This window comes from Elgaria multicarinata, chromosome 3 (genome assembly GCF_023053635.1).
Source record: "Elgaria multicarinata webbii isolate HBS135686 ecotype San Diego chromosome 3, rElgMul1.1.pri, whole genome shotgun sequence".
Lineage (NCBI taxonomy): Eukaryota > Metazoa > Chordata > Lepidosauria > Squamata > Anguidae > Elgaria > Elgaria multicarinata.
In genome coordinates, this window is record NC_086173.1 from 25,307,605 (window position 1) to 25,334,181 (window position 26,577).

Below are 26,577 nucleotides of genomic sequence, written 5' to 3' on the forward strand. Positions count from 1 at the left end.
CTGAGTGGGTGTGGTTTATGCTGTAATAGGTGGGGGGAAGGAGTATATAAGGAGAGTGTTGGTAGTTTGTGAGGGAAGTGAGATTGAGTGCATGTGAGGAGAGTTGTTTAGTTGTAGAGTAAGAAGAGTTTGGATTCTAGGGACTTCGGATTGCTGTGAAGAGAGTGAGGTGGATGGTGTGTGGAGAGTTTAGATCAGGCAGGATTGAAAGTATTATATTTTGATTTAAAGCTTTTAAACAACAACAAACTTATTATTATTTTGTTAGCTACCAAATACAACGTGTCATTTTGGCATTATTTACCTGATTTACAGTTATTAAACACCCACACCACAGTATTCCCACACTCCCACAGGATATTTTGAGAGATCCTGTATTAAACCCGTTTCCCTCATAGCTTGGGGAAAGGTTTTATTTAACCCTCCCTCTGGTTTTCAGATGGTGGTGCTTGGGCTGAGAAGGGTTTATGTGACGGCCTAGTGAAAGGGCTGGTGGTGTCGCAGGGGGGACTGGAAAAGTTTGAGAGGGGAAATGACCTTCTCCACGCCATTTTTTTCAGGGAGTTTGGGAAAATTTGGTGGACGGAACTCCCCCCTCCAAGTGTTTCTGGTTTCCCCCCAGTTTTTCCCAGGCCTCCTCAACTCTAGTCCAATCCATTCATATATGCAACTTATCATTTAATGTTGCATTCAGCAAGTGATGGGCAGACCAATACATGTGAACCAGCCCTATGTCCTACTCTGGTCCCATTCAACAACACCAATGTTCTGAGTTGAAAGAAGCAGTCTCAATTCCCCCCTTTTCTCAGTCCATCTTCTTGTTCACCTCTTCTTTTGATTTCTTGAGGTAGAAAGCTCCAGGCTGTTTAGGAGGTCAAGAGATCAAAATGCAGGTGTGATTCAATTCTCCTTCATCTTGCACCCCGTCCTATGTACACCTCTCCCTTTGATCTTTCTAGTGAATTTCCCAGCAAAAAGATTCCAAGGAATTCCCCAGGGAGCAATGATACTACCCATTCATGCCAAGGTTTTACAAGCTGTATATAAGCAAGTTTCCCCGCTCACGGGTCACAGACCAAAAATGAGTCAACAGGATGTGAAACGGGACAACAGCTGTTGTGTTTTGTTTCCCCAAACTCCTTTAGCTGTGAGAATTCAACAAGATTTTCCATATGTTACCTAGATCCAAAAAGAAAAAGAAAAAAAGATCAACAATAACTGATCTTGACTCTACAGTAATGTACTGATGGTAGGATTAAGATTAACATGGTAGTATGTATGAGTCCCAACTGATGTCAGTACTATACAGTATTTACAGTAAAGCCAGTATCTGTTCTTGAATGCTTTTACTAAGGCAGGGATGGCAACCGTCACTCTGGAGTGAATCCAGAACCCTACGCCATTTTATTTTCTCCCCCTCCTTATGCCACATTGAACTTGCAAGATGGCTGTTCTCACCTGTTAGGTGCCCCTTTCAGATGCTTCTTACCCGAGAGGTTGTGTCTCATGTGTTGCTTTTGGCTAGGCCAGTGCGGCTTTCCCAACCAGGATCACTTAGGAAGTAATGTAGGCCAGGCCAAAAGGAGTGTGAGAAAGTCACACTGCTTCTCCCCCTGACAGCATATCAGGCCTCAGCTAAGTTCAGAGCCAGGCCGCACTTGGGGAATTGGTTCTGTTAGTGCAGGCAGACCAATTTCCAAAGGACCTGGGGCAGAGGATGTAGTCAAAGATGGGCTAGTGCTCAGGTTCTAGACCAGGTAGACAAGGAGAGGAGGTGAATAGGTTCAGCAGCTTCTCTCAGTAATATTTCGTTGAGACTGAGGCCCTGACTCAGATGTTAGGCTGTTATAAGGCCTGGTGGGTCCTGATTGGTTTGTGGGGTCAGCTGACAATGTCCATGTCAGTTCTGAAGCCTAGAAGAAACCATTGACTCACAGAGTTTACTGTGCCTGGCTTGCTGAGAAATCAAAGTGGTGGAAATAAAATACTGGAAACAGGCTACTGTAGGCCGATTTGAGCCCCCTCTCTTGGTGCTTTATATAGCAGGCAATCCTCCCATTGGGAAATCTGCTGGGGTGGGGCAAGGGAGGGTGTGTGATCTCCCTGGCCAAGCTCCTGAGGCTGAGCAATGCCATTATTATTGGGGAGGAGGGTCTGGGTCTTGACTTGGGGAGGGATCTGCCCTCCACCCCAAGCCTGAGGAAAACAGCAGTTCTTGCTCCACAGTTTGCTTCTCACATAACATCCCCCTCCTCCACTGAGACAAGTCCTGTGTAAGAAAAACCAGGAATGGATGTGTTGAGAAAACAATGTTCTCTGATTCTAAAGCATTTATACAAATACCCTCCCAAAAACACCTTTAAAAAAGCAGTCACAAAATGGCACAGCGATTGCTTGCCATCATCCATGCAACAGGCAATATCCAGTAGAGGTGGTTCCAGGTGGACAGCACAGCTCCTAATGCCACCAATCAAAAGGCATTGTGTTGTGGGAAAACACAGCGAGTTTATGAGTAGAAGACATGCAGCTGCTGTAAAATTCTGTGATTGTAGCAGGGCGATTGCACAATAAAAACATTGTCTGGAAGTACCCAAGGTGCTTGTCACACTTCTACCATTTCATGCATATAGGGAAGATGGGAGGGAAGTGGAAGAACGGCATTTTATAATATCAGAGAACCAGGGGCTGATCCAGTTGAGAGAACATGCACCCAGGTCTATCCCTTGGGGTGATTTTTTTTAACAAACAATTTAGAGAGGCAGACCGGGGCAGAATCTACACTACTGCTTTAAAACAGTTTATAACAGTAGTGACAACTGCTGGGGCCGGGACGCACTCCATATACAGTTTTCAAACTACTTTCGAAGTGTCATATCCTGCTTGGTGTAGATCTGGCCCAATTTTCATGTAGTTTTTCGTCTTGGATAGCTGGGACCGTTCTGCTGCACGTGGTTGTATCTAGGTAAGCAGAGATGTTAACAAAGGACCTGGAAGCCTATGCCTGATCTCCCTGAAGTGTGATACATTGGCAGTCCTGAGCTTTCAGTTTAATCAACAATAATTCATACCAGGAAAGGAAAACAGGATCAAAGCAGAAACGTTAAACCAGGCATATAAAACAATAAGCAAGCATGCAAAACCAGAATGCTGACTGAGCTCAACTTCTGGCTTTACCGCTATAGATGAAAAAGGTTGTATCGGGGTGATATCATATCAAAGAGAGAAAGTGGGCCTTTGAAGATTGGCATTGTTGCCAGAGCTGGCCCATATTAATAGGTAGGGTGACTCAGCATGCCTCCAAATCCAGATTTTTGGGGTATCTTTAAAGGCCAGCCAATTGTCATTTACAGTGCTGTACTATGGATGTTTGCTCATAAGTGTGTGTTCTGCTGTGTTCAGTAAAATACACTCCCAAATAGCTGTGCACAGGATTACAGATGATGATGATGATTATGTTGTTGTTTGTTGTTGTTAATTTTACCACAATTGAGAGTGGGCCCCATATGATTTTCTGCCTCAGACACAAGACCTGATGAGTCTCATGGTTTTAAATTTTGGGTTTATACCACAGACTGGACATAGACTTAATTCATCCTTCCTCAACCTAGTACCCTCCAGATGTTTTGGACTGCAGCTCCCAGTATTCCAGATGTTTTCATCTTCTGTTCTTGACCTGTGTTTTCTCACTACCCTTCCTTAATGCAAAAAAATTGTTAAGGAGAGAAAGATGGAGAAGCTGCATCTTCTGACTACTAGTGCTAGGCGCCCTCTGTCTGAATGCATTCTTGGACTAAGGCTGGAGCAGGGTTGGGGGGGATCAGCTCTGTTGCTGTGGGCTTGGAAGTGCTGATTCACACCTGAGCCCCATCCCAGCCTCTCTGAGGGAAGGTTACCTAACTTTGTTCTAGCGTGCTGCTGCTGCTGCTGGCTCCCTTGGCTGAAGACAATATCTACCTTTGGTTGCCTTGCAACTGCTGCGTTTCATTTGTGTTTACAGGGTATGTTGTGGGAATTTGGCAACCGCTAAGGATGCATGGATTATTTTCCTTCTTTTTTAGCCTTTCAGGTCATATGTGCTGTTTGGGCTGCAACAGCATGTCTCTGACAAAACCGTGCTGTAGATGCGCACAAAAAGAGCAACGGGATGGGTAGCTTTTGTAAAGGCTCACCTGGGTTGTCACCATTCTCTGAGAAGTGCTGGGGGTGAAATCAAGGAGGGCATGAAATTGACAGGCACCTTAAAGGACAAATCTAGATAGCTCTGATGGGGAGGGGGTGCTGTTTCAGTTTTTCCTAGTTCTTGAATTCAACCTGATTCTCTGCTGGATCACATGTTAGTTTTAAAATCAAAGATTCCTATCTCCTCCTCATAGGCATGCAAAAGGAAGAGAGGGGGTGGTGTAGAGTGTGAGCCTGAGTTTGCCACAGCTCATTCTCATAGCATGAAACTGCCCAGAGAGCTTTGGCTATGCGGCGGTATATAAACGTAAATAAATAAATAAATAAATATAAAATAAAATGGTTTCCCATTATGTTTGAACCATTGGGCCTGTTCAGACAACATGCTAAGCCATGGTTAGGCTGCTAATCCTTTTGCAGCAAATGGTTAGTGAGTGTCTTTAAACCGTGGTTATGTAGCTGCCATGGTTAAGAATGGTTCACATGACAGGCTATGTCATGGTTCACATGGCCAAAATGTTTAACTCAAAGTGTTTAACCACTGTGGCTTAGTGTGTCGTCTGAACAGGGTCATTGTCTCATGCTTCTCTATTTGAAGTATTAGGAGAGTTTGTTACCCACTTCATCAAACATTATCATAGATAATATCTGAGTTAGTGAACCAGATTTAGTTCAGCAAAAATGCTAGGCAACCATTTAGGGGTAATAATCTCTCGTTTGGATTACTGCAATGCGTTATACGTGGGACTGCCTTTGAAAATGGTCCGGAAACTTCAGCTGGTACAAAACAGGGCAGCCCGCCTACTAACAGGGACTGGCCGGCGAGATCACATTACACCAGTCCTTTTACAACTTCATTGGCTGCCAGTCCAGGTCCGAGCCCGATTCAAAGTGCTGGTATTGACATTCAAAGCCCTAAATGGTTTGGGGCCAGGTTATTTGAAGGAACACCTCCTCCCATATGTACCTGCCCGGAACTAAGATCATCTACAGGGGCCCTTCTCCGTGAGCCCCTGCCAAAGGAAGTGAGGCAGGTGGCTACTAGGAGGAGGGCTTTCTTTGCTGTGGCACCCCGGCTGTGGAATGAGCTCCCCAGAGAGGTCCGTCTGGTACCTACACTGTACTCTTTTCGTCGCCAGCTGAAGACCTTTTTATTCTCTCAGTATTTTAACACTTAATTTTAACTTAAATTTAAATTTTACTGTTCTGACTCTGTATTTTAATCTTATATCAATTTTCCTGCATGGTTTTATCCTGGTTGTGCTTTTTATACTGTATTTTGTATTTGTGTTTTTAACCTGCTGGTTGTTTATTATGGTTTTAATTTTTGTGAACCGCCGAAAGAGCTTCAGCTATTGGGCGGTATAAAAATGAAATAAATAAATATAAGTTTCCTGTCAGAGACCGTTGCTGAACCAGGCAGTAGGATATATCCCATCATCTTCCTCCTTCCTGGTTGATAAGGGTGCTAAGAATTTTTTGTCAGAGATACTTAGTGCCCCTTTTACCACTAACCACGATCACTACAAAACTGTAGCTTCTAAAGGAGACAAAAGGCCTGTTCAGGTGTTACTCATATGAAAGAGCAAAATTTAACCCCACCCTGGAAGTCGTACAACCTGAGCTCAGTATGAACTTCTGGAGTAGGGATCCTTCCCTATCCATGGAAGCTCCCTGTGTGCTTTGGAGCCCTGGAAAGTCAGGGTTCTAAATTGTCTGGGGAGCTAAATCATGGTTCCACTGTATCTGTGTTGACTTTAAGGATGGGCAACACCTGAAGAGGGCTCCAGTGATGGCTAAACCACTTTATCTGTAGTGCAGACATCCGTATCCATAGTTCCTTGGACTCCCAAGCAGCAACAAAGCTGAACGTCCTTGCATGTCTGAGCCCTTCAGTGTTCTGAGTGAATAGCTGAGGCTCCTGAAACGTCTTCCTTGATTTTTGCTTTTCCTTAGAATGAAAGGAGATGATGGGTCCTTCGCTTGTCACCTTGCCCAGCCCAATAGCCAGTAAGATGTGGTAGCCAACCGCCTTCCCCAAAGCCCGATTCGTCCTCCCTCTGGCTCGCCTGTGATGCAAAGTGGCCCTATGTTTGCACTACGAAGCCAGCAAGAATCTCCAGTCTGTTTGAACAGGCCACATTTGGCTCAGGGGAAAAAAATCATTTCTGGGAGTGTGGAGGAAGAATGTTTGTACAGAATCCCAACACAACAACAACAGGGCCGTCAAATGAAAACTGCCCTGCCAAAATTGTGGCACTGGGCTTGTGTGAATAAGCCTGGCACTAAATGGACAAGAAGGTCACGTCCCAGGGGAGTCTGTAGCCAGCCCAACTTTATTGATCTTGTCTGTGGTGAAAGCAAATGGATGCTAATTTCCCCCCCTAAAGTCCTGTCTCCACTTGCTGGTGATCTCGAGTCTGGGATGGGCTCACTGTCTCCTCTCTTAGTTGTCTCAGAGTCCAGGAATGTCTTCAGGACACTGCAGGAACCCACAAGCCAAAACCAACTAACAAAAGTGAAAGTGACCTTGTTCGAAACATCACTCATTCTACTGCTCTGGGTTTTCAAAGGAGGGCATCTAGGGCCTCCCTAGAGAATCAGAGATGGTTGCTGATTGGGGCATCACTCTCCCTGACCCCTCCCTAGCACATCTTCATTGGACCGGGAGTTAGTCGGTGTTTATTTTATTTATTTTTCACACAAATACTGCTCAAAACAACATTCCGCCAGCATCAAAACAACAAAATTAAACATAACAGTAGAACCCTAGATTTGGCAGGGGATTTGGAGGTAATCTAGTCCAACCCCTTGCTTCATGCGACCGCTTCAATGCATCATGAAATGACAGCCTCCCTGCCAGGCAGCTGTCCAGCCTCTGCTTAAAAATCTCCACCAAAATAGAACCCATAACCCATGAGGCAGCTCTTACTGTTCGGAAGGCTTTCCAAATGTTGAACCGAAATCTGCTTTCCTGCAGTTCCCATCCAACTAGTTTTGGTCCTGCCCTCTGGAGCAACAGAAAAAAGTCTGCTCCATTATCTGCATGACAGCCTTCCAGATATTTGAAGACTGCTATCAAGCCTCCCCTTCTCTGGGCTAAAAGCACCCAGCTCTTTCAACTGTTCCTCACAGGACTTGTTTTCCAGAACCCCTCACCATCCTGGCTGCCCTCCTCTGGACATGCTCCACTTTGTCAATGCCATTCTTAAAATGTGGTGTCCAGAACAGCACATAGCATTCCAGATGCAGCCTAACCAACACAGAATAAAGTAGAACTATTTTTTCCTGTGACATGGACACTTAATGCAGCCTAAGATGGCATTTGCTTATTTAGCAGCTGCATTATAAGGCTGGCTGGCTCATACTTGTGATCCACTAAGACATGTAGATCCTTTTCACATGTAGTGCTGCTAAATCCATCCTATACTCTCCATACACATGCTACTCTCCCATCCTATACTCATGCTTTTGACGATTTGTACCTAAATGAAAGACATTATATTTGTCTTTGTTGAATTTTACCTTGCTAGTTTTGACCCAGCTGGTCAAGATCCTTTTGAATCTTGATGCTCTCTCTGTGGGGTTAACTATCCCTTCCTGTTGTGTCCCTTGAAAAATTGATAAGCATCTACTGTATCTCCTCATTCAAGTTTATTTATAAGCCTGTCAGAAATAGCTCAGTGCCTAGGACTGAGCCTTGTTGCACTCCACTCGAAACCTCCCTCCAGATGAACACAGAGCAATTAATGAAGATATATTGGGCACGGTTGCTTGACCAGCTGTGGCTCCACCTACCACTCGTGGTACCCAACCTTCATTTTACCATCTGGTGAAATGATACCAACAAAGATATCATGCAAAATGTTGTAGAAAGCTTTGCTGAAATCAAGATGTACTGTGTCTACAGTGTCCACCAAGATAAACTATGTCTGTGATCTATAAGATTAGCAACTCTATCGAAAAGGGAGATAAGTTCGATCTGGCATGACTTATTTTTTTGATAAACCAATACAGGCTGCAAGTATTCAATGGATTATTTTCTAGGTGCTCGGAGTTCTTGCTTAATCATCTGTTCTAGATTTCCCCCCAGAATTGATGTCAGGCTGTATGGTCTATAGCTTCCTGGATCCACATTTTCGAAGATGGGGAACAATGTTGCCCTTTCTCCAGTCTTCTGCTCTCCCAGACTAATAAAAACATCCTAACAGTTTAAAACTGATATCACAATAAACACAGCTCAAAAGATTTCATCATAAATAACAGCCCTCAAAAGAGCTGCAGCACAGAACTACTTCAGAAAATGTCACATTATAACCATGTGTCAAAAGATCAGTAGATAAGTAGCTAGAACTGCTTTTGTTGGCATCATATTCCACAAAGCAGGTCCCACCACTGAGAAGGCATCTGAGGCTAATAACTGCATCCCCTACTCCTACCCATTCTATTATCTGTACGCCGCTCTGAGATCTTAATGATATAGGGTGGGATAAAAATGTTTTAAATAAATAAATAAATAAATATTGCCTTTGAATGGGGGAGTTAAGGAGCAAAAGTGGGGTGGAAAAATCAAACTGCAATTGGGGCATGCATTTAATAATTGTCTGCAGAAGTCCCCCAAAACACGCCACGTGCCATGATAGCTCTTCAATAGTGGATAAAGAAACAATGTATTCCGTTTGCTTTTATTAACATGGCATGGGGCTTGATAGTTTTTGTAGTGAAACTTTTACACTGAAACTCTGTTATGAAGGATGGTCTTTGCTGCTGCTCCAAGATTTATGGCTTCCTCAAATTCCTTTCTCTTAAAAAATATTTGCGATTTGAATAGAGGCTTAAGTGAGAGCTGGTGTGATATATTGTGGGACTAGGATGCTGGCGAGATCTAGGTTCAATTCTCCTCCTCCGTGGGGGACCTTGGCCCAGTTGCTTTCTTTCAGCCTAACCTACCTTGAAGGGTTGTTGTGAGAATAAATTAGGGGAGGGAAGACTCTTGCACACCACCCTGAACTCTTTGGCGGACATGTGGGATAGACATTATAATAACTACGATGGTGACTAATACTAATATAATTAAATCTTTCAACAAAATTTAATCCAAAATGGAATTCTGGATGTTGTGGAACAGAAGCAAAGTCTCAAATGCCTTCAATGCCAGTAGTCAGGAATATATGAAGTAGTAATTAAGAAGTGAAAATTTCTGAGCATGTGCAAAATGGAAGGCGGCATGTGTGATGGGGGCTACAGGCCTTTCAAGGACATAGGACAAGGCATGACATCTATCATGTAGGGATACAGGACAGCAGATAGAAAATTTATGACCAGCAATTACAAATGACTTGTTGGGAATATGGGGAGGAGGTGCCTTATGCTAATAGGGTATAAAATGGTATATTCCATAGCCCTTCCCAGCTGTCAATCCTGAAATGGAAGGGACCAGATTGATACAAGAACAAACCTGAACTTGGAGGTGATTAAATATGTGAATTGTTACATTTGGGACCATATTGTTAAACTTGGTCCATGTATTGTTTTCGCCAGCCTTCCCCATGCTGGCTGGGGAAGATGGGTGTTGTAGCCCAACACATCTGGACCAAGTTGAGAAAGGGTGGAAGAATCAGGGTTTCCCAGGGTTTCTTTATCCCTGGGAAAACCCCTGCCCATCCCCCCTGCCCCTGGAAGTCCCTGTGCGTCATTTGGACACCCAGGGAGCACCCAGGAGCAACCCTGGGGGAGAAGGCCAGTGTAGACACAGCCTATGTCTTCATTAGAAATATTTAGCATGACAATAGAAAAGCAGGTATAAACAGGACAGGAAGTCATAAAGAATTGTTCTAACGCAGGGCTGGGGAAAACTATGGAATTCTCTACCACAAGACGTGGTGATGGCCACCAATTTGGATGGCTTCAAAAGGGGGTTGGATGAATTCCTGGAGCAGGAGAAGGCTATCAATGGCTACTGCTATGTGCTGCATCCAATATCAGAGGCAGTATGCCTATATTCTCCAGTTGCTGAGGAACATGGGTGGGAGGGTTCTGTTGTGTCCTACTTGTGGTTCCCTGGTCAACAGCTGTTTGGCCACTGTGTGAACAGAGTGCTGGACTAGATGGACCCTCAATCTGATCCAGCCGGGCTCTGCTTATGCTCTTTATGTTCTTTCAGCCTGAGGGCTGAATTCTATTTGGGAAAGCCCTTGGGGGGCTGCATTCCAGTGATGGGTGGAGGCGTCAAAGGCAAAATGGGCATGGCCAAAAATGCAAAATAACACCAGCAGGTTAAAGCTCTTAGTGCTAGTCACTCAGCCTTAGGAGAGGAATTTCAACCTTTTTAGTATAGAGAAAAACTGCACAGAAGCCAGGAAACCACCAAGCAATCAGTGGTTGATGGGAAGGGGATGGGGCCAGGGGAAGTGGCCTGGCCTTCTGGGGAGTCCCAGAGGGTCAGGTTAGGAGAGGGCCAGATGTAGCATCCAGGCCTGAGGTGCCCCACCCCTGTTCTAAGGAAATATCAGGGGCAATTGCTGAAGTTGTCCACCTTTCAAAAAAAAAAGAGGAAGGCAGTAGTATGAATAATCTAATATATACAGGGACAAGTGCCCAAAGCACACTACTACATGATATACATGCAGGGATAGATAGTGATCATTAACCTTATTTATTCACAAATATACCTTTCAGTATTATTCTGCTTACAACATGATGTCTATATTTCAGTTTTAATTGAGATGCCCTGGTCTTGCTGCCATATTGGGCTTTTAATTTTTGATTTTGTCAGCCTCTATGCACCAACCATGCCAGTTAATGCTGTACAACTAGCAAAGTTGGTTTCATAACAGATTTTGTACATATTTTGCACTGCTGCCCAAATCAAATTTCAGCTGGACACCATTGGGATGTTAGGCCTAATATTAGTTTGCCCTCAAAATTCCATCAAAATTGATTAAATAGTGTGGCTGCAAGGCCATGTTGTTAAGGAGCTGGCATCAGCTTTCTTGGCTACCACCCTTAGTTTTAGAATCAATGCTAAACTGTAATATGAACAGTGCCCTCGCTGCTTGGAAGCCTCCAGACCCGGAGGCTTCTGGGATTCCTATGCCCTGCTGGGCTGAAGCCAGCAAGTCAGGAAGAACAGCCTCCCCGTTCTCCTTACTATTCTATTTTCAGCCCATCTAGAAAGGGGACTTTGGAGGTGGAGGGGCAGAGGCTGGAGGAGGTTCAGGATAGATCATATCTGGCCTCTCTAGTCTCCTTACCCTCCCTGCCCACCCAAACAGCTCTTGTCTCACCTCTCTGAAGTCATTTTTCCAACCTTGGAGAGGCAGCTGGCATGGATCTCTCCCCACTACCTGCGAGATTGTGGGATGGAGGTTAGATCTCTGACTCCCTCTTCCGAGGTTGGAGCGTTGTCTCCTACTTCAGAAGAGGTTTTCTGAACCATCCTATGGTCCCCAGGATGCTCACCCAGGGGACGTAGGTTTGCTCACTTAAATCATTTAGATCCAGATGCAAAGTGCTTCGAAATAGGTCTTTTATTATGCAATCACCCAGACTCATTCATACAATGTTATTTGGGGTGTTGGTATCCAGATGTCATAATCTTCCATAACCCTCTCATTCTCCCATCACTTCCTCCAATTTTTTTTCTTACCACAGGAAATCCATTAAGGGTGCAATCCTATGCATGTTTAGACAGAAGAAAAGCCCTACAACTCCCAGCATGGCTAGCTAGGGAAAACGTGCATAGAATTGTGCCTTAAGGAGGGAAAGATGAAATTGCTGCACAATGTCTTCTGACTGGTAGTACTAGGAGTCACCCATCTAGGAGCACCTAGATTCTGCAACAGACACACCCAAAAAGCCCATTAAAAACACTCAAATAAGCAAACTCCCCTCAAAAAGCTTCTACATTTGGAAAATCTCTCTGACTATGACAGATGCATGCAACAGTCAGCAGCTGGCAAAAAAAAGCCATATAGCTGCTGTCAGCATAAACCCGGCTCACAATGCAACCCACATTTAGATTGCCAATTAGTTTCCGGGCGAAGTATAAAGTGTTGATTATTACCTTTAAAGCCCTACATGGTTTGGGTCCAGGTTACCTGCGGGATCTCCTTCTCCCATACAATCTGCCCCACACACTCAGGTCCTCTAGAAAGAATTTACTTCAGTCAGTGAAAACTAGGCTGACAACCATTACGCAGAGGACCTTCTCTTCTGCTGTTCCCAGCTGTGGAATGGCCTGCCGGGAGAGATTTGCCAACTTAACAGTCTTTCTGAATTTAAAAAAGCTATAAAGACTGATCTCTTCTGGCAGGCCTACCCAGGCCGCTTGTAAAGCAGCCCGAAAATCCAGACTGGTCACGGCTGAGTCCCAGTGCATTCAAATGACAACAGGGACACCCGGGAGGAAGGAGGGATGAGAACGGGTTTTCCCAGGGATAAGTACTCCCTGGGAAAATCCGATTCTTCCCACGGTCTTGGGATCGTCCCGAGACTACGGGACGTGTGGCCGCCCGTCCCATCTCCTTCCCGCGAATACTGGGGATCAGTAGAGGGAAGGAACCGGAAGGGGGAGCGGGGTCGTCAGGGCTTTTTAAAAAAAACCACTTAAATTTAGTTGGAATGCACGTGTGCTTATCTCCTCAGGATATCGTGAGATCCTCCCCCCTCCCTTCCCACCTTCTATGGTGTAGAAAGGGTCCCAGTCGAATTTTAAAATGTCTGGCTATTATTTTAATAATGTATTAGTTTTATATGTTTTTAATCAGTTTTATATTTTTTATAGTATTTTTATATTTGATGTTGTTCCCCGCCTCAATCCAGAGGGGGAGGCAGATAATAAATAAATAAATAAATAAATAAATTATTATTATTATTATTATTATTATTATTATTATTATTATTATTATTGGCACTGCTAAGGCCACGTCTCACTGTTACAGTAAATGTGTGGCCCTGTTCAGACAACACACTAAACCATGATGTTTAAGCATTTTGAGCTATCCATTATGGCTTAGCATGTTGTGTAAATCATGACTTAATGTCTTGTGAGAACCATTCCTAACCATGGTAGCTACATTACAGTTTAAACACGCCCACTAACCACTTACTGGAAAAGAGTTAGTGGCCTAAATAGGGTAACCATATGACCGGATTTGCCCGGATTTGGCTGGGTTTTTGATAACAAATCCGGGAGGGGGAGGGGAAATCCGGATTTTTTTTCAAAGAGCAGCTCTAATGGGAATTAACAAAAATGTTTATAACTGTCATTTTTTAAGATAAAGACATGAAACTTGGCATGATGGTAGCTCTTATGAAGGTATTTAGTCATACCAAATTTGAAACAGATCTGTTTAGCCATTGATTTTTTTAGGATTTTTTTAAAAATTGAGGTTTTAAAATTATTATTTTTAAAATTGTCATTTTTAAAGATAAAGAGATGAAACTTGGCACCATGACTGCTCTTAACAAGGACTTTAGCTATGCCAAATTTGAAACAGATCTGTCCATCCATTGAGTTTTAGGATTTTTTAAAAAAAGTTTGAAGTTTTAAAATATTTTTTTTAAAATAATTTTAATATGGTGACCATGTTGTCCTCCTTTTTGGTTTCCAAAATATAGTCACCCTACCTAACCACAGCTAAGCATATTGTCTGCACAGGCCCTGTGTTGGCGCTGTACCACCTCTGGCTACAGGTTAGGAATCACATGATTAAATGATCCTCCATATAAAAACAAATTTTAAAATAATCCATCCACAAAGAAATGTAGGTGTTAAGAGGGAAAGAACCTAGTCTCACCATTTCCATGACATTTAGTTTTTCATGTGGGGAGGGGTTGTAGAGTGGCCACGTGTCCTCTTCTACAGAGGATAGTCCTCTATTTGAAGGGCAGCAAGAGGACAGTCCTCTGTTTGGAAGCATCCTCTATCTGAAGTGTTGTCCAGTCCAAGAACCCCAAGAAGGGACAGCAGGGAGGGGGCTTGAAGTGGCCCATCCACAATGAGCAGATTGAACAGGAAGGCATATAGGGTGCCTGGTCACACTCTTCCCCGCTATCCTCAGATGTACTATATTTCTATTTAAATAATAATGATAATGATGTCTAAATTTACATATATACATAAATTAGCATATACAAATATGCAAGTTAAGAACATAAGAAGTGCCCTGCTGGATCAGACCAAGGGTCCATCTAGTCCAGAACTCTGTTCAAACAGTGGCCAACCAGCCATCGGCCAGGGATCAACAAAGCAGGACATGGTGCAGCAGCACCCTTCCACCCATGTTCCCCAGAAACTGGTGCACACAAGCTTACTGCCTCGAATACTGGAGATAGCACACAACCATCAGGGCTAGTAGCCATTGATAGCCTTTGCCTCTAGGAAGGCTGTCAAGGAAATTTATTCAGCCCCCTTTTAAAGCCATCCAAATTGGTGGCCATCACTACAACTTGCAGTGGTGAGTTCCATAATTTAACTATGCACTGTGTGAAGAAGTACTGCCTTTTATTTGTCCTGGATCTCCCACCAATCAGCTTCATTGGATGACCCCGGGTTCTAGTATTTTGAGAGAGGTGAGAGCTTGAAGGATAGGTCTCATCTGCATTACAATTTCCCCACCACACAACTGCTAGCTCTAACTAAAGGTATGAAAACAGTTTAGCAACACGCGCATGGTGTGCACACACAACATATTTTCTAGTTTACTGCAGGCCCTGTTGACTTGTTATGCTTGGAAAGTACATCATATACTGCTAGCATGACTGGAATCCTCATAAAAACAAGCCCAGCACAGGAAAATAAAGAGAGAGAAAGAGAGAGATGGTAAAAAACCACACATAATGAAATGTGAAACGTATGAAAACACAGCTTCTAAGATGACAATCTCTCTTCAGTAGCAAACAAATTCAGAGCCAGCTACACAGTGAGCAGGAACAGAAATTACACACTGCTTCTCCAAATGGGTAGGAATCTATGCTTGACCTCAAGGCAAATCGCTAGCTGACTTTTGCAATATAATGCATATGACTCATTGCTAGTTTTGCCAGGTTGTAGCCCTGGTTTTACTTTTAAAAGTACTGAGGCAGTGGAAGAAGTTGCCACTGAAATGGCTTCTGTCCCATTCCCTTCTGTTGAACTCATGTCCCGCTTGTGGCCACTGTGTGAACAGTGGTTGGCTATCATGTGAACAGAATGGTGGACTAGATGGACCTTCGCCTGATCCAACATGGCTTCTCTTATTTTCTTCCATTCTTATGTCCTTATTATGTTCGTTATGTTCTTTGGTTCTTCTTCCATTCATTATGTTTTTCCATTGCTCACTATCCTCCCTCATCTCCCTTTGACCCACACAGTTCTAGCAATGCAAGCCGAAAAGAATCAGCACCTGACCTCCAGAGTTCAAGCTTGAATTCCACAGTGCCTGAAAACAGTCCCTTGAGCTTCCATAGAACAGCCATCATCCATTTCCTAGATTTTGATACCCAGGAATCTTAGATTGTTAATCCAAAACAAATATTCACAAATACTTAAAATATTTTCAAACTTTGCATCTGAAATTTAGAATCTGGCTGTCAAATTTAAAACTTTTATAGTGACGTTTGTATCTTAGAATTTGAGTGCTTTATAGACTTGTATGCATCTCTTAATTCTATTTGGTTTTGGCATCAAATATTAAATGTTACAAACTGCCAACTGTTGGCATAAACAATTTAAGGCCGAAGTGAGTTAAAAGTCTGTCAATAAACTAGTAAAGGTCATGAGCTCTTGTCTTCACCTCTCTTAGTGTTCTTGGATTATCATCCCTGGTGTGCAGAAGTCACAAGCCTACAGAGATACTCAACGTGAGGACAGAAACTGCTTGCTAGAGAAGGGACAGGGAGTCTCTTTCAAGCTGAGGGCCGAATTTAGTTTTGGAGAAGCTCTCTGAGCCACATTCCAGCAGGCAAAGGGAGCAGAGGCCAAAGGCCAAGGGTGCAGGGGCAAAAATACAAAAAAAGTTTTTAAAAAAGAGTAAAAAAAATACCAGCATATTGTAGCTGAAAGCTTTTAATTCCAGGGACTAAGTTTTAGGAAAGGCATCTCAGCCTGTAAGAATAGGGAGGTGGGAGGGGAATGCACAAAAGCCAGGAAACCATGAAACAATCAGTGGTTGGGGGAAAGGGAGTGGGGCCTTCTGTAGAACCCCAGAGGGCCATGTTGGGTCCCCACGGAGGGCCCCTAGACCTGAGGTTCCCCACCTCTGTATTAGAGGGAGTAATGGCTGTGAAAAATGGAAGCCCGATGATGAGTTTTCCCCCTCATAACTTGTAGTATAACTTGCCCTGTCTCCTGACATTGAGTGTTTCTCCACCCCTGCTTGTGGCAGCCAATCATCTAGAGCAGGATTGGGAAAATGCAGAGTATAATGCTGCCATGACCTAATAAACTTGTTACAGAGGGCAAAGGGAGGACTTGACACGGCGTTGTCATTTTTGGTGTTGAAACACTTTGGAATTCCTTGTTCTCATAGGCAGGGATAACACATCTAAATCTTTAAGCAAACTGGTAGTAATGTACCAAGGTGTGTACAGAGGCTGTGGAAGTGATAGACTTGGCAATCTTTCTCACTATGGTACTTTTGTAGAAGGAATTAGAAATTAATTGTTGGGAGATGCAGCACCTACCACTGTGCCACTAATGTTAAAGGTAAATTCTGGTTTACCAGGCTGTCACCTGGCAGCCCTACAGACAGGCCAACCTGGTTTAAATGGGAAGAAATATGTTGCCCTATTTTTGTGCCATTGTTCATCTTAACTTCCAAACAGTAAAAATACATGAGGGTAAGCACATGATGGCCTTGAAAGGAATGTGGGTTGAATTAGATGCCCTTTTAAGGACTCGTCCATCACTGAAATATTCTAATTCGATGATGATAATGATGATGATGATGATGATGATGATGAAGAAGAAGAAGGAGGAGGAGGCATCACAGAAATGCTTTCAATGAAAGCTTTGGTGACAAGATAAATGGACCCCAAGCAGTGATTAGTTGGGAACAGGATGTGTTTGGTTTGGGTTTTTCTTTTTTAAAAAAAGAAAAGAAAAATGCAGCACTACATGTCAGAATGGCAAACCCAGTGCTCCTAAAGTGCCAGATTAAAAACATAAAGGGAGCAAATGAAGAGGAAGTTGTTCAGGGAAGGGAAAGAGCAGGATTTAAAATGCCACAACCTAATTCAATTAAAAAGGCCATTACGGGGGGGGGGGGGGGCTGGGGAGATTGAAAACAGGAGTTGCTCAGAAGCCGCAACGAGCTTCTGCTTAAAGATTTCCAGCCATTGTGAGATGTGAAATAATGAAATATTCAAAAGCACACTTTAGATGGGGATAATGGGTTAAACCTTAAAGTTTTATTCTCCCCGATTTCTTGTGTGCTAGCACAGGGTGTGTGTGTGTGTGCATGTCAGAGAATGATAATGGAGAGAGTTTTTAATACAAAATTCATTCAATATTTATTTTTGTGTGTCTTTCTAGATTTCTCCGCTCAGTGAGCATTCAAGGCTATGTACAATTAAAAACAATAAAATAATAAATTTCAAAACTACAAAAGCAAAACAGGCAATCAATGCAATAAATTCAACGACCGTCTAAAAATAAAAACAGAGGGCAGAATTAACATTAAAAGCTCAGCACATCAATGTTGCCTTAAAGGACCTGTGTCTAAAACACAATGGTAAAGGACCAAGGACCATCCATGACTTCCTTGGGGAGGGAGTTCCACATTTGGGGTGCTGCTAGACATGCCCATCAACCTCACCTTTTTATGAGATTGCTTTAGATTACAGGCAGGTTCCTACAAGAGGATATGATCCTTCAGATATCTTGGCCCCCAAGCCATGTAGGGCTCTATGATGGGCGTGGTGAGGTGATCACTAAGGCATGGATCACTGTGGCCAGATCTGCCTTCAACGTCTGCTATAGGTATTGTATCTCTTCATCAGAATTAGACGACTATCTAAAGATTCTAAATTATGTTTGGACTTCAATATCACTTAACTAGGGCAAGGTAACAACCCAGAGATTTCCTCTGACCAGCTCAAAGTACTGATTAAGCAGGAGACACTGCAGCCTCAAGATCTCCTTCCTGTTCTTTTTATCGCCCCCCCCCCCCCGCTGCTCCTGACAAAAGCTTTTGCCTTGCCTATTTTGTTACATTCCTCTTATTCTTTGGTATCAATGCAATTATGACTGTACAGTGCCATGTAAAGTGCATCGTTGTCTTAGTCTGTTCTCATCATTATCTAGGCCTTGTCCTGCACCTATTAGGTTACACTAAATCATTTACATTGAGAGGTTTCTTGACTTTTAAGTAGATGCATATGTTTTCCTCCCAAAATTCAGGTCTGGAGGATACCCAAGGGCTACTACGAACTAGCTAATGATAGTTTCAGGAATCTTATGATTAGGTCAAGAAGCTGCTAAGAGTGGGTTACAAGACACGGGGGGGGGGGGGCAACTGTTCATGAGTGAGCTGCCTAGGGGATGGACCAACAAGACTGGTTGTGTGAAACACTCAGTTTGGCCCAGTTTGCATGTCATGACTACCCAGGGTTTTTAAAACACTGGGTTACCATGAAGAATTGAGAGCAAGTGTACAAGTGTACCAGCTCCTGTCTGCCCAGGTTGCTCTTGCTGCAAAATAGGAAGAGCTAAACCACCCAGGGACACTCCTTTGCTGGGTTGTTTATTGTCCAAACCCAGAACCCTGGGTTGTTGGTGGGGGGGAAACAACCCTAGGGTGACTATATGGAAAGGAGGACAGGGCTCTTGTATCTTTAACAGTTGTATAGAAAAGGGAATTTCAGCAGATGTCATTTGTATGCATGCAGCACCTGGTGAAATCCCCTCTTCATCACAACAGTTAAAGCTGTATCTGGTCAAGAGGGCAGGGCTCCTGCAGCTTTAACTCTTGTGATGAGGGAATTTCACCAGGTGCTGCATGCATATAAATAACATCTGCTGAAATTCCCTTTTATATACAACTGTTAAAGGTACAGGAGCCCTGTTCTCCTTTCCATATGGTCACCCTAAACAACCCAGAGTTGGAACCCATATGGGTCTCTGGGTTATTTAGCACAGCAGGAGTGATCTGGAAGCCAAAAATCTTGCTTGCTCCCGCTTGCTTGTGACTAGGGTGACCATATGAAAAGGAGGACAGGGTTCCTGTATCTTTACCAGTTGCATTGAAAAGGGAATTTCAACAGGTGTCATTTGTATATATGGAGAACCTGGTGAAAATCCCTCTTCATCACCACAGTTAAAGGTGCAGGAGCTATACTAGAGTGACCAGATTTAAAAGAGGGCAGGGCACCTGTAGCTTTAACTGTTGTGATGAAGAGGGAATTTCACCAGGTTCCCCATATATACAAAAGACACCTGCTGAAATTCCCTTTTCAATACAACTGGTAAAGATACAGGAGCCCAGGTCCTCCTTTTCATATGGTCACCCTACTTGTGACTATCCTGACTTTCTTTAAAAACAACCCTGGATAGTCATGACGTGTAAACCAGGGTAATACTGTGTTACCTGGTTCCATCTGTAAAATGTTTGAGAAAACCATGGCCTAACTGGTGCCTGCCTTTTCATCTCTAAAGTGGGAATGAGGGCTAATTTTGTTACCGAATGGAGTGTGCAGGAGTGAAGGGTGAAATTTGGCCCCTCCCCTGTCTTACCTCACCACACTTTATCACACCAACTAATTTTAGTGGATGTCCAATGCTTCTGATGTCTACCAAGGATCTGGATGACTCCTGTCAGCTCACGCTCTCACAGCCATCCATGACTTCTCGTCGCATCTTTAAACACCCTATTTTAAACACCCCACACAGTATTTTAAAACAGGTTGAAACTGTATTTATTTATTTATTTATTACATTTCTATACCGCCCAATAGCCGGAGCTCTCTGGGCGGTTCACAAAAATTAAAACCATTCAAAGTATAAAACAACAGTATAAAACCAAAATATAAAATACAATATAAAAGCTCAACCAGATAAAAACAGCAGCAATGCAAAATTACAAATTTAAAACACCATGTTAAAATGTATTTATAGATTGTTAAAATGTTGGGAGAATAAAAAGGTCTTCACCTGGCGTCTAAAAGCATATAATGTAGGTGCCAAGCGAACCTCCTTAGGGAGCTCATTCCACAGCCGGGGTGCCACAGCAGAGAAGGCCCTCCTCCTGGTAGCCACCTGCCTCACTTCCTTTGGCAGGGGCTCATGGAGAAGGACCCATGAGGATGACCTTAAGGTCCGGGCAGGTACATATGGGAGGAGGCGTTCCTTCAGATAACCTGGCCCCAAGCCGTTTAGGGCTTTAAATGTTAATACCAGCACTTTGAATCGGGCCCGGGCCTGGACTGGCAGCCAATGAAGCTGGAAAAGGACTGGCGTAATGTGGTCTCGTCGGCCAGTCCCTGTTAGTAAACGGGCTGCCCTGTTTTGTACCAGTTGAAGTTTCCGGACTATTTTCAAAGGCAGCCCCACGTATAACGCATTGCAGTAATCCAAACGAGAGGTTATCAGAGCATGGATAACTGTAGCTAAGCTATCTCTGTCCAGATAAGGGCGCAGCTGGTATATCAGCCTAAGCTGGTAAAAGGTGCTCTTTGCCACTGAGTTCACCTGTGCCTCAAGTGACAGTTATGGATCCAAGAGCACCCCCAAACTACGGACCCGATCCTTTAGGGGGAGTGCAACCCCGTCCAGGACAGGGCAAACATCACCTCGCTGGACAGATGAACCACCCGCTAACAGTACCTCTGTCTTGTCTGGACTGAGTTTCAGTTTATTAGCCCTCATCCAGTCCATTACCATGCCCAGGCACTGGTTCAGAACAGCCACTGCCTCACCTGGGTTTGATGAAAAGGAAATGTAGAGCTGGGTATCATCCGCATATTGATGACACCTCAGTCCACATCTCCGGATAACCTCCCCCAGCGGCTTCATGTATATGTTAAACAGCACAGGGGATAAGATAGAGCCCTGCGGAACCCCATGGCTTAGGAGCCACGGCACAGAGCAATAATCCCCCAGCACCACCTTCTGGAATCGGCCATCCAAGTAGGAGCGGAACCACTGCAACTCCCAGCTCAGACAACCTATCCAGAAGGATACCATAGTCGATGGTATCGAAGGCCACTGAGAGGTCCAAGAGTTTAGTTTCCACGGGGGTGATCTGTCTTTGTAGGATTGGCTGGATGAAATGGACTCTGTAGGTATATTGCAGACCTACATCTCAATATTTCCTATAGATCTGATTCATGCATTTGCCGAGACGCCTTTTCTCTTTTTAGAGTCAAAGAGATTGTTTCTCTATATTGCCATAAGTCACCACTGTAATGGCCGTTTTCCTTCCTTTTAGAAGAAGGGTTTCTATTTCACCTCTTGGCTGTGATGCCACAAGGTGAGACTTGTGAAATAACCAGAATGAAATGCAAAACTACTTGAATTTCAAGTCTTTTCACATTTTGTTCTGGCCTCTGAAATATGGGGACCTTTTCCACAGTATAGTATGTGCATTTTTCCAGTAAACCTTTTTTCCCCGGTAAACCTTTTTTTTAACCACAATTATATAACAATAAGACAAATATAGATGCTTCACAGCAGTTTGGTTTACCATCTACAGTATCTGAAACAGATAGGACAAAGGTGAGGTACAGACAGAACTTCGTGCAGTCAGCAGCCACCAGTGATGCAAAGAAAGCTCACTAGGGCAGGATCTACACTACTGCTTTAAAGCAGTAGTGTAGATCCAGCCTAGGTGATAGTGCTGATTCTCTGCATAAGGGCCTCTGTGCTGTATGTTGTAGCTGGGGTGTGGAAAACTTGCCACACAAAGGTTGATTCCCAAGGTGGGTATAGCTTATTGCTCAGCTCAGAATGAGGTGTCCCCAACTTTTGGGGTCAGTGGACATATTTGGGGAGAATGTCATAGGTGCTTTCACAAAATGTCTGCCATGGGGCAGGGAGACTTGCCCATTCATAAAAATTGACATAGTTAGCATGGATGGTCACAAAACACCCATTTCCCAGGAGGCAAACTGGTGCAACTGAAAGAAAAGTAATGTGCCCAAGAACCAAAGTACAAGGCAGAGGTCTGGTCTGAGCTCCAAAACACAAAACCACTCCTTTGAACCCCAAAAAGATGGTGCTGGAGGACAAGATTTCATGTTGCAGCATGCCAGCCTCCCAGTTGTTGTTTTTAAAAAAACTTAATTTAAAAACTCTTAAGAAATAAAATAAACATCAGGAGGGGAGTGGAGCTTGGCTTAGAGAGGTTGGCTAAGAGAGGTGGCTGCAAGCACATGAGTGCCCACGGACACTACGTTGGAGACCTCAGACCTAGAGAATCCCCCTTTGTCCTTGTAAAACGATTACCTTGATCCATTCCAGTCTGGGTTCAGGCCCAGTTTCAGGACAGAATTGGCTTTGGTTGCCCTGATGGGTGAACTTCTTCAGAATAGGGACACAGGGGGACTGCAACACTGTTACTACTTGATCTCTCAATGGCTTTTGATACAATTGGACGCAGTATCCTCCTGGAGTTGGGGGTACCATTTTATGGTGGTTTGGCTTTTACTTACAAGGTCGGTTCCGTGGCAGTTGAACTGTGGGGTACCACAGGGCACTACTTTGTCCACAATGTTGTTTAACAGGTGTCAGAGCAATCATTAGAAGATTTCAGTAACATCTAAATCAGGAGAGAACATTCACATTCTGAACCTGTGCCTGGATGCAGTTATGAGTTTGATGAGAGCTAAAAAATGTAAGCTGAGTCCTGGGCACTACTACTTTAAAATGGTTTATAACAGTAGTGACAACTATTGGAGCCCAGGACACACTACATATACAGTTTTCAAACTGTTTTCAAAGTGTTGTAACCTGCTTGGTGTAGAGCTGGCCCTGATGAGACAGAGACCCTTAGTTGTTTTGGAATTGGGTTGTTTGCCTGTACTGGACAGGTTTGCACTCCCTCTGAAGGAATAGGTATGGAGTTCAGGAGTGCTTCTGGATCCATCGTCGTCCCTGGAAGTCCAGGTGACCTCAGTGGCTCAGAGTGCCCATTACCAACTTCAGCTGGTGCACCAACTATGCCCGTTCTCAGACAGGGATAACATAGCCACTGTGATTCATGCACTGATAACTTCAGCGTTAGACTACGTAATATGCTCTATGGGGAGCTGCTGTTATGCCTGGTGCAGTTAGTGCAGAATGCTTAGTGGAGCACTTACCTATATTCATATTTCGCCTATGTTAAAAGAACTGCACTGGCTGCCTCTTCGCTAACGAGCCACATTCAAGGTTCCGTTACTGACATACATAGCCTGAAATAACTCGAGACCAGGATACCTGGTAGACCGTCTTCCCCTATAAACACCGTCAAACCCCGAGATTTTCAGAGGAAGCTTTGTTGATTGTTCCATAACAAATAAAATGTCGCCAGGTAATATCACAAAAGCAGACCTTCTCAGTAGTGGCACCTGCTCTTTGGAAAACTCTCCCTTGTGTGTTTTGAGAGGCAGGAACTGTGGCAAATTTCAGACATGTTTTGAAAATGTATTAGTTTACACAGGCTTTCCTTGGTCTGCTTTATCATTGGTACTGCTGTAATGTTTTTGATTAATTATCTCTATATTGTTTTTATCTTATATTACATATGTATTTTACTGTAAACTGCTTAGAGAGTTTATTATATTAAGTGGTAATATAAGTGTGTGGATAGATAGATAGATAGATAGATAGATAAATGCAGTTCTCCACTACCTAAAGTGCAATCTCAAAGGAAGATATCAGAACTGTGTGCAGCTAATGGGTAGCTACTGAGCATTAGTTTCACTAAAAACTAATACCATAGAAAGGCTCTTAAGCTCAGTTCTCTATGCTCTCAGGAGAAGTGGGCGGTTCTCCATCGTTTCCTGCTGGCTATAAGAGGACATTTTTGTAGTCCTCAATGCATGTGTATGTGTGGCTATGTTATGAATACACACACGTATACATACATAAATATATTGAGGACAATATGAATATTCTTATTGTCCTCATTATGTGTGTTTTTTGCGTGTGTATGTATGAATATGTTTCCCCATGTAATTTTGCTTTACCAATGTTTTGCTTCCCTTCTCTTTTTCTCTTTTTCTCCCCATCTAGGAAGAAGAGCATAATGGCTCCAGCCTCCTGGCTACATTGACAGATCCTTGCAGTAAATTTGGAAGCTGTAGTCCAGTTCAAGATTCACCCTCTCCTGAAAAAGCTGAGAACGGTTTGGGGGAAGAAACCTTGCCTTCTAGGAGTGGAGCTCTTTGCTCCAAAAATCTGGAGCACCGGCAGCATGGGAGATTCCTACACGGCCACTTTCCCCAACGGGAATGGACTGATGTCTCCATCGGCAAGCCCACAAGCTTCCACCGCTTACAGCAATGATTACAGCCCCTTCTCCCATTCCTTCCCAGCCTCGCCCACATCTCAAGATCCATCCTCCCTGCTGGTGTCCAAGGGACACCCTTCCCCTGACTGTCTCCCCAGTGTCTACACCTCCTTGGACATGGCACACCCTTATGGCTCCTGGTACAAAGCCGGCATCCACCCGGGCATCTCCACCACCTCCAGCAACCCCACTGCTTCCTGGTGGGACATGCACTCCAACAGCAACTGGCTCAGCTCTCAGACCCAGTCAGATGGACTTCAGAGTTCCTTGCAATCCATGCCCAGCCAGGCCCCGATCAGCCCCCAGCTGCCCAGCTACACATCTGAATTCACCACTTTGAACCCTGCTCCGTACCCGGCGGTGGGCATCACGTCCTCCTCACACCTCCTCCCTTCAGGCCAACATGTGCTGCCCCAAGAGATGTACAAGCCCAAGCCGGTGGCAAACAACGCCCTGATGGATGGCGGGATTGGACTGAAGTCTGGAAGAGGCGGCTCCTTTGGGAGCACGGCAGGCAGGTCAACCTGCGACTGCCCCAATTGCCAGGAGCTGGAGCGGCTGGGGGCCTCGGCGGCCAGCCTGCGGAAGAAGCCCATCCACAGCTGCCATATTCCGGGCTGCGGGAAGGTCTACGGGAAGGCCTCGCACCTCAAGGCCCACCTGCGGTGGCACACCGGGGAGCGCCCCTTTGTCTGCAACTGGCTCTTCTGTGGGAAGCGCTTCACCCGCTCAGATGAGCTGGAGCGCCACGTTCGCACCCACACCCGGGAGAAGAAGTTCACCTGTTTGCTTTGCAATAAGCGCTTCACCCGCAGCGACCACCTGAGCAAGCACCAGAAGACCCACAACGAGATGGGGGTGGGAAAGCCCCCCGAGGGTGAAGCCGAACGGGAAGAGGCTGCCGCGGTGGCCAGCTCTCCCAGCACCGCCCTGCAGGACGCCCTCCCTGGAGACGAGAAAGACGCCACCAGCCCGGAGCAGAGCAATCTGCTGGAAATCTAGGCTGGGAGTTGAGTGCTCCCCCTTCATCCCTTCATACTGCCATCCGCCACCCTTTCCGAATGCCTCTCAGCTAAATAATTTATTTCCTGGGGAAATAAAAGCACACATCCAGTGGCTGTTGGCCTTTCCTCCAGGCACAATCCTACCTTGTGTCTAGCCACTCCCCTCCCCTTCAACCTCTGAAGCAAACTTAGCTGAGACCCCAGAAGTTCCATGACCTTGTGGCCAAAGACACACGTTGGAGAGCCAAAACCAGTCAGTCTCTCTATTGTAACCAAACCCCCTCCCTGCCGTGGTCTCCGCGTGAACTCTCAAGAGAACGGACAAGAAGCTTGAAGTCATGCCATCACCTCCGCGAGCATGCAAGGCTTAGCCAATGAGCAGGCAGGGCAAGACTAAAGTGGGTTTTTCTCAGGGTATGTATAGGAATCACTTTCCATCCAGTGTAACCCGCTGAGCGTTTGATTCGGAGCACCTCTCCTCACTTCTCGCAGCGAGCAGCAGTTCAGTTCCGCTTAGCCGTGTGCGGAAAGAGGGCGAGAGGCTTGGACCCGCTTAGAGTCCAGGGTGGAGCACCGGCATCCACAGCCCATGCCTCTGCTCCAGAACTCTCTTAAAGAAACAAGTGCGATCTCTAGCTCAGGACATGGCAAATCAGCTTCCTAGATCCAGATTCTGAAAGGGCTCCTGTACCTTTAAGAGTTGCAAGGAAGGGCAAATTCCACTCCGGACAGCTTTTCAGGTACACTGCAGCACTGATGGGTAAAGCACAACTGGCAAAACCCTGCCTACTGTGAAGCTCTTAAAGGTACAGAAGCCCCTTCGGATTCCAGACATGTGATTCCAATTCCATTAGTGAGCCCCCTTTTTTATTTAAACGTGGGAGCCATTCGTTTGGAAGTGATGCATCTCAATGCTGGCAATG

General features: G+C 44.6%; 1 protein-coding gene across 1 annotated transcript; it reads left to right on the plus strand.

Annotated features, from left to right (window-relative positions):
• The first annotated feature begins 731 nt into the window (after nucleotides 1-731).
• SP7 (Sp7 transcription factor) lies at nucleotides 732-25,900 on the plus strand. The gene is given in 3 exon segments (XM_063121436.1): nucleotides 732-785; nucleotides 24,383-24,490; nucleotides 24,492-25,900. Coding segments are annotated over 3 exon segments (1,323 nt in total). The 3' UTR covers nucleotides 25,653-25,900.
• The last annotated feature ends 677 nt before the right edge of the window (nucleotides 25,901-26,577 follow it).